General features: G+C 36.6%; 2 protein-coding genes across 3 annotated transcripts; both read left to right on the forward strand.

Moving 5' to 3' along the window:
* Positions 1-2,195: 2,195 nt before the first annotated feature.
* bin2b (bridging integrator 2b) lies at positions 2,196-12,536 on the forward strand. Its single transcript, XM_084424884.1, has 13 exons — positions 2,196-2,319; positions 2,412-2,595; positions 3,135-3,215; positions 4,342-4,396; positions 5,245-5,339; positions 5,424-5,519; positions 6,933-7,040; positions 7,143-7,228; positions 8,609-8,684; positions 8,992-9,074; positions 9,916-10,528; positions 10,622-10,717; positions 11,810-12,536. Exons 2-13 carry the CDS (start codon positions 2,491-2,493, stop codon positions 11,921-11,923), a joined length of 1,608 nt encoding a protein of 535 aa, XP_084281010.1. The 5' UTR covers positions 2,196-2,319; positions 2,412-2,490; the 3' UTR covers positions 11,924-12,536.
* Positions 12,537-14,351: 1,815 nt separating this feature from the next.
* slc48a1b (solute carrier family 48 member 1b) lies at positions 14,352-19,846 on the forward strand. Of its 2 annotated transcripts, XR_014629346.1 has the most exons (5): positions 14,352-14,591; positions 14,701-14,832; positions 16,831-16,998; positions 17,185-17,498; positions 18,700-19,846. XR_014629346.1 is itself a non-coding variant. In XM_084424922.1 (4 exons), exons 2-4 carry the CDS (start codon positions 14,703-14,705, stop codon positions 17,319-17,321), a joined length of 435 nt encoding a protein of 144 aa, XP_084281048.1. In that variant the 5' UTR covers positions 14,358-14,591; positions 14,701-14,702; the 3' UTR covers positions 17,322-19,846. The 2 variants fall into 2 exon arrangements, 1 of the variants encoding a protein (XP_084281048.1); XM_084424922.1 differs by having other exon boundaries at positions 14,358-14,591; positions 17,185-19,846.
* Positions 19,847-19,948: the final 102 nt, after the last annotated feature.

Consider the following 19,948-nt stretch of genomic DNA (forward strand, 5'->3'; position numbering starts at 1 on the left):
TTAGTATATGTTGATGTGTATGTTCTCTGTTTATTTCGTATTGTTCTGTCGTTCTGTCATCTTGCTTTGTTGTCCTTACTGTCGTCCTGTTCAGTCGTCCTGTTATCTTGCTCGGTTGTCCTTACTGTCGTCTTGTTATCTTGTTGTCATAACTGTCGTCCTGTTCTGTCGACCTTACTGTCAGCTTGCTCTGTTGTCCTTACTGTCATCTTGTTATAAGAGCTAGAGGTATCCCCATGCTTCTCCTAACCTTCTCACATCAATGGAATTATTTTGTAAATGTACTTTTTTTGTAAACCTACTTTGCTTTAATTTTGACAGCTTTGCCTGAGGTCTGTGTCTGCGTATGTACACAATACACAAAATTTGAAACAGTTTAAAGGATAGTAAGGATAACAGAGCAAGATAACAGATCAAAACTCCAGCAAGGACGACAGTAACGACAACAAGATAACAGTTTGGACGACAGAACAGGACAACAGAACAAGACGTCAGAACAAGATGACAGTAATGATGACAAGATAACAGTAAGGACAACAAAACAGGACGACATTAAGGACAGCAAAGCAAGATGACAACAACAGAACAAATTGACATTAACAGAGAACATACAGATCAACATATACTAATTTCCCTGAACAACTAGGCACTGACTGTTGACAAGGACAAATAAATATCATGCAAAGCACAAAGCAGTCAATTCATTTTTGGCACAAATAGAACCCCATAGTCAAGAGAGTATGTGATTTCGGACGCAGCCGAGATGTCAGGATGGGAAGTTATTTTGATTAAAGATTTTAAGGACACATGCATTAAAATAATAATAATGTGCACTGTGCAGAGATAAATCATTTATAATAAATATGGCATATTCCATAATGAACCATTTTGATGTCATGGTGAAAGAGCCCTAAGTAAATGTAGGGTAAACACTTGCAGAGCTGCTATGTCATATTGGATTTAAGATATGAGTCCTGAGCAGTTTAAATAAAGGGCAGGGAGCTTATGCTAAAAGCTTATATAATGCTGCTTATGTATTTCAGACACAAGCAGAACTCAACAGACCATTAATAGCCACTCCCAAATAAATAAATAAATATGTATTTGTAGGCTACTGATATGGTACAATTGGGATCTATGTTTAATATTGAGTTGATGGAGTTGTTTTTATCTGCATTGCTATTATATATTAGCCTATATATATTATATATGTAAAAAAATATATATTATTAAATTCAAAGCAGTGTAGCCTATAATACATATAAGGAGAAAACAGTATAGTGTGACATCAAATGATTTACAATGCAAATGCCTTTTTGTTTCCATACATGGCATAACAGCACAAATGTGTGTGCAGGTATCGTGTTCCAGCTGAGTTAAACAGAGAACAAGACCGTTCTTTGTTTTGCCTGCAAATGACATTTGAAATGATATCTACTTCTTGTAGAACAAATAGTTTTGTGTAGCCTATCTCATATCAGTTTTGGCTTGTTTTGTGGATGTAGTGATTTAGGCTACAGTAGTAGAAGGAGAGTTTGAGTTTGATCACCTACAACAAAAATAAAAGGACTTGAGGGGGGAAAAAACATTAGGCCTAATAAAAACTTAATATATGTTAGTATTTTCTATTATTGGGCTAATCCTAAAGATTTATATTGTTCTTGTTCTTATGTATGTTAGACCGAAAAAACTAACCAGCCGATCCCTGGCTTAATTCGAAATTGCATACAAAATACTATAGGCTACTAGGCCTACTCTTACCATTGAATAAAGTAGTATCGTGGTATAATATAGCCTATGATATTTCGAATTCAGCCCCCGTCTCTCATTTTGCTCAAGTCCCGCCTTAAACTAACGGCATTTTCAGAGAGCCGTCTCAAAGTATTCAGATTGTTCAACATGTGGTCACATTTTATGTTTACAGAGTCTATCGGACTATTTCTGTTGTAGTCTGGTTGTACAGAGGCTTTATACGTTGGTTTCCAAAAAAATTACGCCCGCCAATTTACTTAAAATTATGATTAGTTTTTATACAGTTTCGAGCGGGTGTTATGCCATTTAACGTTACAATTGTCCAGCAAACATAATCCACTCAGTCTGAAGTGCACAGCATATCATTATAGCGCTAAAGGTTTTTAGTGTGACTGACATGACTCTATTAAAATATAGCTGTCACGTTTGCTAGCGTTAAACCCACAGGAAACACTGCTGACTTGTAAACTTCTTGATGGTGCAGTCGCACGTCGATGACAATATAGCAAACGCGTTTGAACACGACAGTGGAATGTTGCACAATCGGTTAGTGTGACGTGGGGTCCCGTAAGTTTGAGTCTTTGAAATTATTAAGTAGAAACTAAAAGCACCACACCACGAATGCTTTCACACCCACTCTCTCTGCTCACTCCGCCCAGGAACCGTCAGTTTATAGAAGGAAGCGCTGAGACATCTGATAGAAGGATCGCTTTGTGTGCCAGCTGATCAGAAGTGAAGATGGCAGAGGGAAAACAAGGTGCCAACATTGGGGGCAACATCGGCGCGGGAGCTGGCATCCTGGCCAAACGCTTTCAGAAATCAATGAACCGAGCACAAGAGAAGGTAGGTGTGGTTTTTTGTTTAGTTCAGGACCTTGGCTCTCTGGTCATGCTGCTCTGGATGTGTATTTTGTGTGTGACTATTCAACATTATTCTACTTGTACGTATTTATAAGTCCTGAAGAAAAATGGTACAAATGTACACAGGATATGAAAATATTGTGAGTTGTAGAGCTGGTTCTTTTTTTTTTTTTTTTTTCTCTCTTTTTTTTTTCAAATTCACTTTTGTGAACACAAGGACTGCCACTTCCTGCCTCAATCACTTCCTCCCTAAGCTCACCTCCTCTTCTAGATTTCACTCTTTTGCAGACTGCACACAGTAGCGTTTCTTATCTTAAAACCACTCATTTGTTTTAATTTGGGAAATGTAGTGTCCGGCTAGAGCATTTCTGATCTTTCCTCATCACAAGGAACAATTGCTGCAATTGATATTCGAGAATAAATGTGGAACTGCCTGGCGAGTCATATTTCAGTGGCCATACAGTGACAACTCTTGATCTTCTGACATCATGTCTGACTGCAGTGTGATCAACTTGGTTGTAGGTCATGCAGAAGCTGGGTAAAGCCATGGAGACGAAAGATGAGCAGTTTGAGGAGTGCTCTTCCAACTTGAACAAGCAACAGGTATGTATGAGAGAGAGAGAAAAACATACATATTTTTTTTTACCTCAAACAATTGTCAGTCTGCATTAAATGGGGTCACCGCTCAACATTAGGACATTGCTATTTAAAGTAACTGGACTGGGTGAGTTGTGTTGTGTTGTATGAACACTGACAGAATGATTATTGAAAGTAGCACAGGAAACTCCACCTTTAGAAAATGTCAATAAGCGACTGCAGCTCTCTTTCTTTTCAGTACAGTATCAAAGGTTGACCTTTTCTGGCCTATTTTGATCCCATTTATTCCCTCAACCAACCCAGGAACCCCCTATAAAATGCTATACTTGATTGGTAATGCTTTTCATTAATAACACTAACAAACCTTTATTATAGTACACTTATGTTGATGTAGTTTCTCACTTAGGAACTTCACATCCTATTCCATGTCCTGCATGCTTCGTAGCACTGAGAATATATCATATTTGTTTAATAATCATAGATGGTTTACACTCTGTAGATGCAACCAAGTCAAGAAGCTGCTACTTTCAACCATAAATAAAATGTACATTTACATATTACATACATGGAAGTGTTCATGTTCATGTGGTCACTTACCACAAACAGTAGCTTCAAGAACCCAATAGTAAAATCCATTGGACTAATTTCCTTACCACCTACACATTTTCTATTTTTATTCAGGAAGTTTCAATTCCCATAATATGCCTGTATTATGTGTCTTGAGGGTACACATTTCAAAATGCACTTGACTATAAAAGTAACCAAACATTTTTTAAATGGGATAGTTCACCCAAAAATGACACACTAAAAAAGATATTTTAAATAATGTTGGTAATGAAACATTTGACGGCACCCATTGACTTCCATAGTAAATATTGATGTCAGTTGGTGCCGTCCCCCTTTTCATTACCAGCATTCTTTAAAATATCTTTTTTAGTGTTCAACAGAAGAAAGAAACTCATACAGGTTTGGAACAACTTGAGGGAATGAAAATTCTGTCATCACTTACTCACCCTCAAGTTGTTCCAAACCTGTATGAGTTTCTTTCTTCTTCTTCTTCTTGGGTGAACTATCCCTTTAATAAACCTTTAGCCTTTAGACAAACATGTGATTGTTTCTTTTCTCTTTCCAGACTGATGGCATCAGACTCTTTAAGGATGTTAAAGCGTACTACAATGCTGTTAAAGGTACTTAACTGAAATACAGACATTTTTCTGTATTGAAATCTACTGACTGAATCTTTTGAATCGATTGAAAACTTAATTTTGGCACTCTACAGAACTTTGTATTTCATAATACTTGTTTTAATTGATTCAGATTTTAGATTTGCAATTACTTGCTAATTGTGCTGCTGGGTAAGAGTGAAAGTGATATGAGATGGTCTTGATTGTGTTTCTCCGATTCAGCATTTGGGGAAGTGAATGTCTGTCAATAATGGAACTGAAAATGCTTATTGTGTAAATGTCTACAAGAATAGATGACCTTCCCAATTGAATTGTGGGCGTACTGCCCAGATGTATGTTTGCAGAGCTATAAAATATGAAGAGGTTATTGAGTTTGAGGAAGACGCAAGATGTTCGTGGTCTCGTTACGCGAACCATTTGCGCGCTTCTGATAGAAACCAAAGTCACCGCGTGTGTTTTTAGCCCCTTCTCACAGGTGTTCTAAATGGATGAATTAGTATCTGTGCTAAATCTCTGAATGTGGCTGAATCTAAAACAGTTTATGTAACTTCCGTATTAGAGAACAGATTATTCACAGATGATTAATTTATAATATACCACGGAATAAGATGGTGTGTACATTGAATGTAATTATTAATCAAATTTCCGTCCAGCACTGTATGTTTTGCAGAGCTTGATGATACTTAAGAATGCTCATTGGTTGATTTCATAATTTCTTGTTAATACAGTCACAGCTTTGTTACTTGCAGTGACTTGTTGGGAATAGACAGAGTTTTAGTACTACTGGCAAACTGTGTAACAGTTTTAAAAGAAGTCCTTATGTGATGTTTTGTACACTCCCTGTTTCTCAGTGATGCATGAATCATCCAAGCGCCTGTCCCAGACTCTTAAAGATATCTATGAACCAGACTGGCATGGAGTCGAAGATCTGACTGTCATTATTGAGGTAGATCAGGCCTTTTTTACGACATTTAATAGTTGAAATCTCTACCTTCCTTGCCTTCATCATCTCTCTGGCTTGATATTACAGAGTGAGGATCTCCTGTGGAATGATTATGAGGAGAAGCTGAGTGATCAAGTCGTTCGAACAATGGAGAATTACACCGGACAGTTTCAAGATGTCAAAGTTTGTATACCTGCCAAATTACAAACCTGAACGTGATAAATTATGTGTTCACTATCTATAGCCTAGGTCTGTTTAGTGTGTTTTTGAAAGGTTGTCAGGCTTGGTGTTGAATGACTGTTTTTAGCCTTGACAATTTGGCTGTTATCTAAAGTTTTCGTAGACTTTTTGATATTGTTTAACAAAACAAAAAATCCTTGGGGGAGCTATAACTTTGTCACAGCTTTAGTTTAGAGTGATAATAGTATAAGATGCTAATACCATGGTATCTTGATACATACCAAAGCATTGAATGCTTATTAAATTCTCATAGTATTTACATGGTACTTCAAAATCATTAGTGGTCGTCTGGTCGACCGATATATGGCATTTTTTAAATATCGGCATTGGCCGATACGTTTTTCTGATTGGCCGATGTGTTGGAAGCGGGACTTTTATTTTGACGGGCGGCGCTGAGAACGCCAGCGCCAGAAGAGAACGGCAACGGCAGCTCCTCAGATCAAACAGCGCTCACTCACATTCTCCGTCTTCATTAATTTACGGTCGATCTCTGTCAGTCATATCTAATACTTTGTTAGACAGAACTGGTAAACAAAAAGTAAATGGTATGCTAAGTAAGTAAAGTGAAGCGTTTGCTTTTATATTATTTGTAACAGAAAAGGCAAACAATCAGGCTAAAATACTTTCTCATTTGCCGTCAACATTCAGCAAATGCGCATCTACGTCATTTAAACAAATCTCTGAATATCTAATAAACATTTAATTTCACAACCCTTGCAGATTTAATCGAATCCAGCTGTGATATCTTGTGAAGTGTGCATTACTGTCTGCGAGTGACGGTCGGTCCGTGCGAAGTGAGTGAATGCGAACAGAAGACCAGCTTCACAGGAGACGCGATCGAAACACTTTAAATCCTTCATTTTAAAATATGCTGATATATAACCAGTTGCCAACTGTGTCATATTCATATCTGGGATATATCCAGTTTTCGTTTTCACTGTGCTGTATGTAAAATTAGCGTTACCTTGTCTTTATTTGAAAAAATATGATTACCAGCACGAAATTACCAGATTACTGAGTGCCCTGTTACAGTGTTTACCTTCTTTTTATTCACATATTCATATATTTCTAAACAATTACTTTGTTAAAAAATACTGTAATAGGATTGCAGATTCAAGAAGTTGCCATCTAAAGTATAAAAGCATGTTTATTTTAAAGATTTGTTTTCTAATTTATTTCTAATTGATTAAATATTGATTAAAATATATATAAAAATATCGGCTTTATATCGGCCATCGGCCACCCTGCTCTCTAAGATATCAGCATCGGCCATCAAAAAACCAATATCGGTCGACCACTAAAAATCATTCTTAAGTTTACTGTAGCTTTAAATTCTCTAATACTGTAATATTGCAGGAAAGAGTGGCTAAACGAGGAAGGAAGCTGGTTGATTATGATTCAGCTCGTCATCATCTGGAGGCGCTACAAAACTCTAAGAAGAGAGATGAGGCCAAAACAGGCAAGGTCAGCTCACATTTGATCATTTAAATATCCCATTTTAGAAATGGTTCATATTGCTAGTTTGTTATTGCTCATCACATGACCATTGGTGCTGATTCCTCTCAGGCCGAGGAGGAGTTCAGTAAAGCCCAGGAGGTGTTTGAAGAAATTAACAAGGAGTTAAGAGAGGAGCTGCCTGTCCTCTATCAAAGGTTGGTACAGCTTTATTAACAAAAATGAAACTTAGGGTGGTGTGATTTACACTTTGAATGTTTGGTTCGATTGAAACAAACCCTGGTGCATCTGCTCTGTTAGTACGGTTCATTTGAATAAGTGTGAACGCTAAAAAGACGAGACCGCTGAAAAAATATGAACGCAACATTGAACAAAGACGTGTAAACGAACCAAAACCAGGACATTATGTCACTAGATGCGAGCCTAAAAAAGACAGAATTCTCAAGCATACCTGTCTTTTCTTGTCATAGTTGCGATGTTGCCCATCACAGTTCGGTACAGGCATTAGGACCGTGTCTCCTCGCAGCAGATCTTAGTTTGTGTGTGTGATGGAGGGAATCCTGTCGCTGTTTTGACTCCTTTACACATTTTATTTTATAAGCGCTTCACAAGCTCCATCATATACCATCATAGTACGCATATACAGCGAATGTATTTAGCCTAAGTTTTGTCGCAAAATATGTCATAAAAGCAAGTGTGAACACCCATAAAATAGATAAATTCAGCCAATTCCTTCCTGTCACCGAGGTCTCTAATAATAATAATAATAATAATAACAGAGCCCGTCTACGGAGAGCCTGCCCACTCCCTATTAAGTCCTATTGTACCGAATTTTGGTTGTAGTTCCACCAGAGTTCCACTGGGGGTGATCGCCATGAGTGCAAAATGAATGGGAGTCTATGGGGCTAGACAGCTAAATGTGTCTCTTTCACCTGATTGTCCCTTATGTCCTTTCGATTTCTTACAGGTTGAGTTGTTGTTGCCCATAACACGCTAGCATTCTGCTAATGAACGCTGATTGGTCAGTGAAGGACTGATTACGACCAGAGATACCGCTTGATGGCATCGTGGCATCCGAAGCGGGACCAGAAACAAACAAAACAAAAACTCGTCTAGCACGTGTATTTACCTGTGTCAGCTGTGTTGTCGATGCCTCGAGAGAAAAGTGCAGAGCGTGAAAGCACCAAAGTGACTGAAGGATTGCCGTAAAGCAGTATCTCTGGTCGTACGATGTGTATGACGTCATTGACACTTTAAAACATTTTTTTAAGCAAATAAGTGACTCTAAAAAATCTAACACCCAGCAATGTGTAATTTCTGTGCATCTCCTTTCGAATACAACATTCAAATTACTAGACAAAAAATTATATCCTGAGAAAAGTGGATTTTGGTTGGTATAGCGCCATAGACCTCCATTCATTCTGCACTCGTCCTGTGAGCGCCCTCATATGGAATCAGAGTGGAACTGCAACCAGTTCAGAAGCCGGAAGTGTACTGAGAGTGAAACTTCTCGCCATATTAGACATTCTCTGATAATAATGTAATTTAATTTGGCTACGTTGTCTTCCTGTTTTCAGCCGTATAAGCTGCTACGTCACCATGTTCCAGAACATCTCAAACCTGCGGGATGTCTTCTACAAGGAAATGAGTGTGGTAAGAATGCAACATTTGCGTTTTATTTTACTTTGATGCTCCTTTTCTTACATAACAGAAAGTCTGTTAAGTGCAACAGCAAACATTAAGCACAGAGTACTTCTGGGATGGACATGCATAGTATCCTCTTCTTTCTGTCATTGAAATGCCAGGGTTTTATTAATTACATTTACTTATTTAACTTGGAAAATACACCTCATCATGACTCACAACATTTCCTTTTCAGTAACATTGTTCAATGTTCAAATCTTAATTAAGTTAAAGAGGTCAATGTTGCTGCATGACAGAATTTAATTTCATGTTTCAGTTAAATCACAATATTTATAATATGATGAAGAAGCTTGAGGATCAGCACTCCACCAAACCCTTCATCATCAAAGGCCTGAACAGGTAATATGTTTATTTGGAAATAATTAATTTCTATGAAGATCTATTGTGGCCCCAAAGTTTAGACTATTGGTCCATATTCAAAATGCATGAATGTAATTTCATACAAAAATAATAATAAGAAGGATAACACAAACACTTTTCCAGTAAAACCTTTCATAAAACTTTGTGGTTGCCAACTTAATGGAACATGATGAACATCTTTTGGTTACCCTGATAGGACACCTGTACGAATTTGAAGAAAACTTACTTCACCGTTCAAAAAAAAAAAAAAAAATCATTCATCCTCTAAAATTCCATTTTCACAAGTTGGTTAGATGGCATCGCAAAGGAAAGTGCAACTTAATTATAAGTAAAGATCTTGAATCATATGTTTACGTAAGTGTAGATTAAGTGCTCATATACTTTTTTTGTGGCCATTGTATAAGTAAGTCTTTAAAAGTAGGATGTCAGTGTACCAATAAAGAGAAAAAAGTAGGAATTGTGAGAGAAACTCACAATTGTGAGATAAAAAGTTGCAATTACCTTTTTTTTTATTGAGTTTGTATCTCACAATTCTGACTTTTTTTCTCAAAATTCAGTTTCTATCTTGCCATTCTGAGAACAATTTTTCAGAATTGCAAGTTATAAACTCAGAATTGTGAGAAATAAAGTTAGAATTGTGAGATACAAACTGGGAATTGCAAGAAATATAAAATTTTACATTCTCACAATTCCGAGTTGTGAGATAAAAAGTCGCAACTTCCTTTTTTATTTTTTAATCTGTGGTGGAAGCTTTCCATAGAAATCAAAGACTTTCTGTATTGTCTTTTTATATCCCTTATTTTCTTCCTCTTTTGTTTAGTTCTAAATCTAAGAAGAGAAAGTCTGTCACGATCTCTGCGCCCATCCCCTGCAACACCGCCTTCCCTTCGGATCATCCGGGCATCAGCAAGCTCACCATGCCCGACACCCTCACGGACACGCGTTCGCACACTTCCTCCAAGAGCACAGGAAGCACAGCATCTGAAATATCAGACTCCGAGTCGAACTCTTTTGACAGTGAGCCCAACACACCCAAACGGCAGTCTTTGTGTTCGGAGGGTGAAGGCGTTCGATCCGTGGGAGCCGCTGAAAACATGTCAGAAAGTTCCGCTGATGAGTCTGTGAAAGCAAACGGCCAGGAACATCAAGGTTCAGTGGCCACTGAGCACTGTGAAGAGGAGGAAAGTAAATCAGAAGCATCATCAGAAGACACCCATCATGCATCTGCAGATGGAGACAATGAGGCTAAGCCCTTATCGGGCGACAAAGACAAAACAGCACCTGTCCCCAGTCCTCGAATACCCAGCTTCTCCAAGAAAAAAGAAGGAGAGAGGGATCAAAATACAACGGGATACAGCAAGACGGAGGAAGCAAAGGAAGACGTTAAAGCCCAAAAGACAGAGTATGAAAATCCTCCTGGCTTCCTCGATAAGGTACGGTGTCTTCGGAAGTGTTAAAACAAGGAAAGTCATTGATTTGTATTTGCGTGGGTAATCATTGTTTTTGTGTTTTATTCTTTTCCATAGGCTGTTGCTCTGGAGAATCAGGACTCAGATGAAGGTGTGCTTCTGCTGTTTGAAAAGGGAGATGTGATACTTATATATGTCGATGAAGAAGAAAAGGTGAGGTCTATATATATCTGTTGTATGGCATAGGAGTTTTTACTTAACTTAAGGACTTTCTTGCATCTGGGAACAGGGTTTGAAATTGGAAGGTTTCCATCACTGTTAAGGAAACTGTTGTGTCCTTAAGCATATTGGGGGTCAGTAAGATTTTTGTTTGTTTGATTTTTTTTATTCAGCAAGGATAGATTACATTGAACAAAAGTAACAGTAAAGACATTTATAATGTTTCAGACTATTTATTTTTACAATAAATGCTGTTATTTTGAACTTTTTATTTCTTGAGTCCTGGAAAAATAAGTCATGATTTCCACAAATATTTCTGCTGTTTTCAACATTGATAATTATTATAATAATTTCTTGAGCAGCAAATCAGCATATTAGAATGATTTCTGAAGGATCATGTGATACTGAAGACTGATGTAATGATGCTGAAAATTCAGCTTTCAATACAATTTAAAATCTATTAAAATAAAATAAAAAAACATTATTTTAAATTGTAAAATAAAATAAATAATTATCAAAATTACTGTTTTTACTGTATTTTTAAATAAATGCCGCCTTGGCTTCTTTAAAAATATTAGAAAATCTTACCGACCCCAAACTTTTGAACAGTAGTGTGTATTTTTTTCCTTTCCAAATTTCAGTTATTATTACCTGAATAAGTTGCCCCCATCATGGCTTTCAAATCTCATTCATGCTTTTGTATATTCACATTTGCCGTGTCATGCTCATGCGCATAAAACAGTTCGTTAGCCTCATAGCATAATTGCCTAAGTAATTTTTTTTTTTTTTTTTAAAGGACTTAGGCAATTATGCTATGAGGCTAACGAGTTGTGTTTGGCATCGGCATCAAAATGCAGCGAGTTTGAATAGAATACACACGTCGAATAGAATTTTGGGACGTTTATCAGTGAATAGCTTGTATTGACTACATTCACAAGTGCTTTCTTTGTCCTTTTTGTAAATGTGTTCTTTTTATTTCATAATTTATTATTATTAGCTTTGATAATGATTTGTTCATTCTAATGAAGCAGTCTGAAATAGTACTTTTCAACATGCTTGTAATGTTGTGAAAATCTTCTATTGCAGCCGGAGGGCACAGTATGGGGCGTGAGAGAGCAGGACTGGATCCAGTACAAGGATCTAACATTACTCTCTGGCATTGTCAAAGAGACCATGATTGAGCGCGTCACCTCTGATTAAGATATGTCTTGATGTGGGGGACGCAGGAAGGCATGTGAACCCGAGGTGCCTCGAGTGCCCGTCTGAGTGCACTTATGACTGGATGTCGTAATATGAACTTTGTCTACCCTTTCCACTAGACATGAAATACAGTCTGACTTCTTTAGGATATGGTGTCTTTACAAGTTCCTGTCGCAGCCTTGAGACTGCGTAGTCTTTGTTTTTTGTATCTTTGTCTATCTGACTTTTATAGATTTGAATTTTGATCAATGGATTTATGCATTGTTCATGCAGTTCTTCACTGTTTCATTTGCACGAATGAAGCCACATCTTTTGTATCAGAAAAAAAAAAAGTGTGTATTATGCAAAAATATTTCAAAACATACTGCACTTTCTGGTGTTTTGTTGAACTAGCTGTGATCTCTTCTCTATGTGTGTATTACAGTGTAATGTTGTTGTTGATGTTGTTTCTCTTATAAACTCAGTGTTAAAGATAGACTACCAAGCTTTTTACAATGTTTACAGGGCCAAAAAATGTGTTTATATGAGTATTACTTTGAAACCATTTTCTTAAATGAACAAGAAAAAATCTATTGTTTTACTATAATAAAGTTGACTACTGGAAAAAGTTCTATATTGAGTTGTTACTGTATGTCCAGTGCTCAAAGTAGGAAAAAAGTGTCCTTTTTATTTGCATAATTTATTTTGCTTCTCTCAGTATCAACAATCATTAAATACTGATTTTGACTTTCTGTAGTAAATAAAATATATTAGGTGACACGGGTACCAGTTTACTGGCTGTATAAGTATTCCACTATACTGCATTAATATGAGAAACGGTGTGTGACTCTACCAAATTTCTTTTGTTTTATTGTAGAGACAATAGATGGAGAAACTGGTATTTTCGCGGAAAGTATGGTTACCAAACTTGTTGGGGTAACAATCACATGTGACCAACCACATGTGGAGCACTTGTTTTAAGTTTTTAGGACATCTAGTGGACATTAGTGGAATTTGCACAGGTTTGCATACGCATTTGGCGCTCTGCCTCACGCTCTCACACCACAGAGAACACGAACAATCATACAACAGACTCAGAGAAATGATGATGCGACTAAAAATATGCGCATGCACATGTTTACTATATATTGTAACATTTACATACTATAAACTTTTTTTTTTCTTTTTCTTTTTTTTGCCATAGTGTAGAGAAAACAAAATAGTTTACATTTATTTATACATCTTTTTATTTTTATTAATTAACCAGTAAAGTCTGACTCGCTTGTAAATTAGGCTACCATAGAGGTGATATTACCTGCTCAACATAGATGGCAGGGAAAGTTTATATGGAATAAAAGTGCAACTAAGCACATGTGTAATTTTCAAGATAATACCGCTAACCAACAGCAGTCACGTTTCTTCCACTACTACAGTTGTGATTACGTAGTCCTAGATATTATTAGTTTAATTAATACCACCATTACTTTTACTTCTAATACTACAGCTACCGCATTTAAGAAAATATATGTGACCCTGGATCACAAAACTGGTCACAATTAGCCTAAGTAGCACGGGTATTTATAGATTTTTCTTTTATGCCAAAAATCATTAGGATTTTAAGTAAAGATCGTGGTCCATGAAAATATTTTGTACATTTCCTACTGTAAATATGGGTGATTCTTAGACTATGGGCACTTTTATGTACTTTGGTCATATTTAAAAAAATACATACAATTTTGGACAAAATCCTCTTTCTTTTTCAAACTAACAATAAAACCTCCTTAAAAACTTTTTACTACCTTTCTATTATGATTTTTTTCATACTTTTCAACCTCCTTATAGGTGTCAAAATCACTGTTTTCTCCTTGTCGCACACCCAGACTTTTTAACTTCAACAATGAAAATACAGTTTAAAAGTATGACTTATCTGGTAATATACCTAAATTAAGCACTAGTAAAATAATTAAAATACATTATAGAATTTAATGTGAAACATTTATTTTTGTAAGTGAATGCAGCACAACCGCGAACATAAATGGACAACTTTAAAGGTGATTTTCTCAATGTTTCGATTTTATTACACCCTCAGATTCCAGATTTTCAAATAGTTGAATTATGTCCTATCACAATGAACCATACATCAATGGAAAGCTAATTTATACAGCTTTCAGATGATGTATACATCTCAATTTCCACAAATTGTCCCATGTGACTGGTTTTGTGGTCTAGGGTCACATATAGACTTTTTAAAATAAAGGTTTCGTATATTAACTTAATGTTTCTTACATTTGCCGTCATGATAATCATAACCATTTTAATTCAAATTAGGTATCGCCTAATATCACACGTCATTCTCGAAACATTTAGTTAGCAATAGCATTATTTTGCGCATTCATTCAAGCCTCACTCAAGTCAGTCTCTAAAAGACGTGTGACACGTCTTCATCCATACCCGTAGGAGTCGCTGTTTTCTGTTAGACGGACGCATTATTTCACTTTTGCTCCTCTGCTGTACACATCGAACTAAGAGCAACAACAATAACACGCTGTCAGCGAGGGTTATGGAGCAATAAATGACAGTAAACGTGAATTGGTCGTTTGAGGCGGTCTTACTGTCGTTCATAAAACTCCGGTCAATGTCAATTCTGCACTAGTAGCTGTTACTGCAGCTGGATTTGCGCTGTCTCCAGGTCAGAAGAGCGGATGCTCCTGAACAACTATTTTTAGTAACTGGATAGTTCTTTGTTGTTTTGGGATTTTTCAATAATGTTTTCCTTATTCATGTATATTTGACGACAGGAATGGCATTCAATAAGACGTATGTACGCGTGGGCTACTCGTGTTTTGGGATGTTGGTGGGATTTTCGGCGTTTCTAGTGTGGAACATCGCCTATAAACAGCCGTGGACAGCCGCGATGGGTGGATTATCAGGTACATTCTTTGGCTGTGTCTCAAATGCAAGTGAGCCGCCTACCTAGACAGCATTTTGGTCATCATAAACTGATGCTGAACGTACCTGGGATGCTAAAAATGTTGTCTAGGTTGGCAAATAATTAGTTTTAGCCTAGGACAGTGTTCAAAAATGCTAATGGATTTTAAGTAAACTTTGCTTGTAATTGCTACTTTTGCACCTTTCGTCGAGTAGCAAGTTAGGGCACTTAAGCGAAGATAATAGAAGACAGTAAAGTACACCCTTTTCGGTCAAAAAGATTGGATTATTAAATTATTAAATAATAATATATTACACACTTTAATTCAAAAGTGAGGACTCAGTTGGATTAAAAAAAGAAGAAGGCAATCGTTTTATTCAGAAAGGATGCATTAAATTGATCAAAAGTGACAGTAAAGACTTTTACAAGCTGTACCACTGTGATGTTAATTTCTTGAGCACTAATTTCTACTGAAAATTCAGCTTTGCCATCACAGGAATAAATTATATTTTAAAATATTTTACAATAGAAAACCGTTCATTTAAATTGTACCAACATTTCACAATGTTACTTTTTTTACTGTATTTATGATTAAATTAAATAAAAAGATTAAAAACATGAGACTTCTTTCAACCAAATAGTCTGACCCAAAACTTTTGAAAGGTACTTCACACAAATCCGTTCACAGACGACCATTCAACATGTTCACTGGGTTGTGTCGAACACGTAGAAGTTGGCCTGGCATCATCATTGTTTCCATTTCTAAAGCAAATAAGTCCAAAATCTTTGTGTATGGGATAAGAAGGGTATCACCATAGACTGTAAAAAATAGGGTATCACCTTTACCTTAATAAATGCAAGCAAAAGATTTGAGATTTCACCCAGACCAGTGGTTTTCACTAAACCTTTGTTCCTCAGTGCACTTTGATCCGTCACTATGCTCTTCAAACCTCAGGGCCTTTGAGTTTGTGTTATGCAAGTATGGTCTAGTCTGTGCATTTGTACTTTGAGTACAAGTTTTATACTTGGTCAGTCTAGTTTCTACTGCAAATTATGGCATGGTTTTACAGAATTTTGGTCTGTTCAGTTATTAGATGGTTGACCAGTCACATTAAATATTTCAACAAATTTTTGGTTAAAAATTATAAAGCAGAGAATATTTCAAATGTTGTAACTGTTTGCAGGTCACTTAACCCTTGTGTGTTGCTAAGGACATTTTTGTATTTTACATTTTTTTTTTATCATTATATGCATTTTTTAAGTGTTAAAGTGTGGAAAAAATGTGTGTATGTGGGAGGGGGATCACCAAAAATTCTCCAAAAATGTTGGGGAAGTAGTTATAACCTTGGTAATGTCAGTAAGTTTTAGTCCAATGCAGTAACTTTAGCATTTTGGGGAAATTTGGCAAAATGTCCTGACCTGCTCCAAAGCGTCCAGTTTTTTTGACATGGACATTTTTGTCCTCTAAGGATCTCAGAGTAACTTTTTTAAATTGATGCACACAAGTTAAATGGTCGTTTTTTTATTAGTACAAATATCCCTATATGTGTGAGGTCACAAAAACAGCTTGTATGATAATTATACAGGAATTATAAAGCATGTCACACTGCAGTCACTTCTTGATATTTCACATGAACTAACCTATTATTTATAGAATTTGGGTTTTTTATGAGGTCAAGTAAAACTTTTGATTAGTAAACATCCTGCCCACATACACCGCTGTTTAAAAAAAAATGAAAATATGATGGTGTTGGTCAGGGAGATTATGGTTTGTTGTGTAATATCACAGTGCTCTTCTGTAAATCTAACAGCACATGCAGAACTGAGAGCAAATAAGTGCTGTCGAAAGAATCAAACAGGAACGCAGCAGTTTACATGCATGTGAGAATATGACCAAGCAATAATAAATTGCAGACTCATAGATTCAGTCACGTGCAAAACTAGTATGTGCTTTGAACTTCATATTGCTCGTTGTGTGTTTACACATGTATTTCTCCAGGTGTTTTGGCATTATGGACTCTGGTCACACACATAATGTACCTTCAGGACTTTTGGAGAACATGGTTAAAGGGACTGAAGTTCTTCTTGGTCACAGGCGTCATTTTCTCCATGGTCTCCATCGTAGCGTTCATCTCCTTCCTCTGTGTCGCCGTCTCCCACAACGAATGTGAGTAGAGATCTGTACTGAAGCACATGAAAGTCTTTGTATTTGTAACGTTTAGGTGTGAACTTCATTCATATCAGTCTGAGATTAAATGTTTTGAAGAGAGAGTGGCCTTCAGGACATTAAACTCACAGGAGGACGATTTTCACTTTCTTTTTAATGTGTGTGTGTGTGTGTGTGTGTCTACAGCCCTCACAGATCCTGCCAGTCTGTACCTGTCGTGTGTGTGGAGCTTCATGAGTTTGAAGTGGGCGTTCCTGCTGGCCCTCTATTCTCATCGATATCGCAAGGAATTTGCCGACATCTCCATCCTCAGTGACTTTTAAATACAGTCATGGTCAAAATTGATGGCACCCCTGATAAATATGATAAAAAATGGCTGTAAAAAATAAATCTGCATTGTTTATCCTTTTGATCTTTCATTCAAAAAATTCACAAAAATCTCACCTTTCATTGAAGTAAAAGAATTGAAAGTGGGGGGAAAATCACATTATGAAATAAATGTTTTTCTCTAAAACACGCTGGCCATAATTGTTGGCACCCTGTTATTAAATACTTTCTGCAACCTCCTTTTGCCAAGATAACAGATCTGAGTCTTCTCCTATAATGCCTGATGAGTTTGGAGAACACCTGACAAGAGATCAGAGATCATTCCTCCATACAGAATCTCTCCAGATCCTTCAGATTCACAAGTTCATGTTGGTGCTTCTTCTCTTCAGTTCACTCCACTCATCAGGTCAAGGAACTGACGGTCATGACAGAAGCTTCATTTTGTGCTCAGTTACACATTTTTGTGTTGATTTTGATGTTTGTTTTGGACCGTTGTCCTGATGGAAGATCCAACCACGGCCCATTATAAGATTTCTAGCAGAGGCCGTCAGGTTTAGATTTTTTATCTGTTTGTATTTGCTAGAATCCATAATACCATGTATCTGAACAAGATGTCCAGGACCTCCAGCAAATAAATAGGCCCACAACATATAAGATCCAGCAGTATATTTAACCGTAGGCATGGGGTACTCCAAACACATCTGCTGGGTTTTCTGCCAAAAAGCCCCTTTTTTTGTTTCATCTGACCACAGAATCCGGTCCCTTTTGAAGATCCAGTCGTGTCTGACAACTGAGTTTGTTCTTGGAGGAGCGAGGAGGATTTTTCTTAAAACCCTCCCAAACAACATGTGGGGATGGTGATGAAAGTTTGATAAATTTTTTTTTGGCTTTCTGACCCCCAAGACTCAACTAATCTCTGCAATTCTCCATCTGTGATCCTTGGAGAGTCTTTGGCCACTCAAACTTTCCTCCTCACCGTCCATTAAGACAATATAGACACACGTCCTCTTCCTGGCAGATTCGTAACATCTTTAGTTGATTATAACTTCTTAATTATTGCCCTGATGGTCAAAATGGGGATTTTCAATTCTTTAGATATTTTCTTACAGCCACTTTCTATTTTGTGAAGCTCAACAATCTTTTGCTGCACATCAGAACTATATTCTTTGGTTTTACTCATTGTGATGGATGATTAAGGGAATTTGGCCTTTGTGTATCCTCATATTTAAACTCCTGTGAAACAAGAAGTCATAGCTGGACAATTTCATGTTCCTAGTCCCCCTGGTGTGCTTAAAAATGTAAATATTAATGGGAATATACTTCAGAGATATTTTTCTCATAAAAAATTCTAGGGGTGCCAACAATTATGGCCAGCGTGTTTTGGAGAAAAACATTTATTTCATAATGTGATTTACCCCCCAATTTCAATTCTTTTACTTCAATGAAAGGTTAGATTTTTGCGAGTTTTTTGAAGGATAACCAATGCAGATTTATTTTTTACAGCCATTTTTTATCATATTTATCAGGGGTGCCATCAATTTTGACCATGACTGTATACACACAATAACACACTCGTGCCCACAGAGAACGGAGACATGCTTGGCTGCTGGACCAGGAACACTCAACGTGGAGAGTCAGAAAGATTTCGTGTTTTTAGTATATCAATATACGACATTAGTGTATCATTTCTCTCTCTTTCTACTGTTGTCTGTTTAGACAGTCTATTGTAGATCTTGTAAGACGCAAGAGTATGTTGAAGGATGTCATCTGTTATTTTAAATTTTTGGACTTTTTAATAGCTCCGATCAATGTCAATATTTTCACTTCGAGTATGTATCGTTTATAGGTATTAAGAGGAGTCTTTTGTCTTTCTCCTTGCTGCTCTTTTCTTGTCCTGAATGTCTTTTCTGCAGTTTCACTATGGGATATTGATGTCACAGGTTTTTATTAAGCTGATCTGTCACTAAAAACCGATTTCTCCTGCTGCTGCATAGCATTTAGGTAGTCCAAACTAATACATATTGGTTGTTAAATAAGCACTTTATTGTCTAGACAATGTGGTCAACATTCGAAATCACAATCGCAAACCTTGTGTGGGGGAATCTTGAGGCTTTATTGGAAAGGCTTTTTGTTTTTCTTTTCTTGTTTATACTTTTATGACCCCAAAGCAACATCCAGCACACATTTGAAGTAAATGAATGATCCAATCAATGATTTTTGTAGCATTTTTTTGTAGACAAACAGGGTTAGTGATTTTCAGTATTTACCATCACACGTCTGTCATCTGAGTGTTGTTTAGTATAAATTCATTCACTCAGATAATACTGCATGCATATCTTATATAATGTTGAGATTTCTTTTTTATATTTACATTGTGATATACTGTTCGAATGTGATGTTGGCGTTTGCCTAACATTTCAGACACTTTTGTGAACATATCCATTATATTGTATTATGAAATTAATAACTGTATGTATGTGTGAGCGGGCCATTAATAAAATAACCTGTTATGGCAACCAGACACATGCTTCTTGATTTCCAAATACAGCTTTATTTAATTCTGAGAACAGCAAAACGTGTTGAAGAAAACTGAAAAGCCTACAAAACATAAAATTCCAGGCAA

Source organism: Rutilus rutilus, assembly GCF_951802725.1.
Source record: "Rutilus rutilus genome assembly, chromosome: 12".
NCBI classification, from domain to species: domain Eukaryota; kingdom Metazoa; phylum Chordata; class Actinopteri; order Cypriniformes; family Leuciscidae; genus Rutilus; species Rutilus rutilus.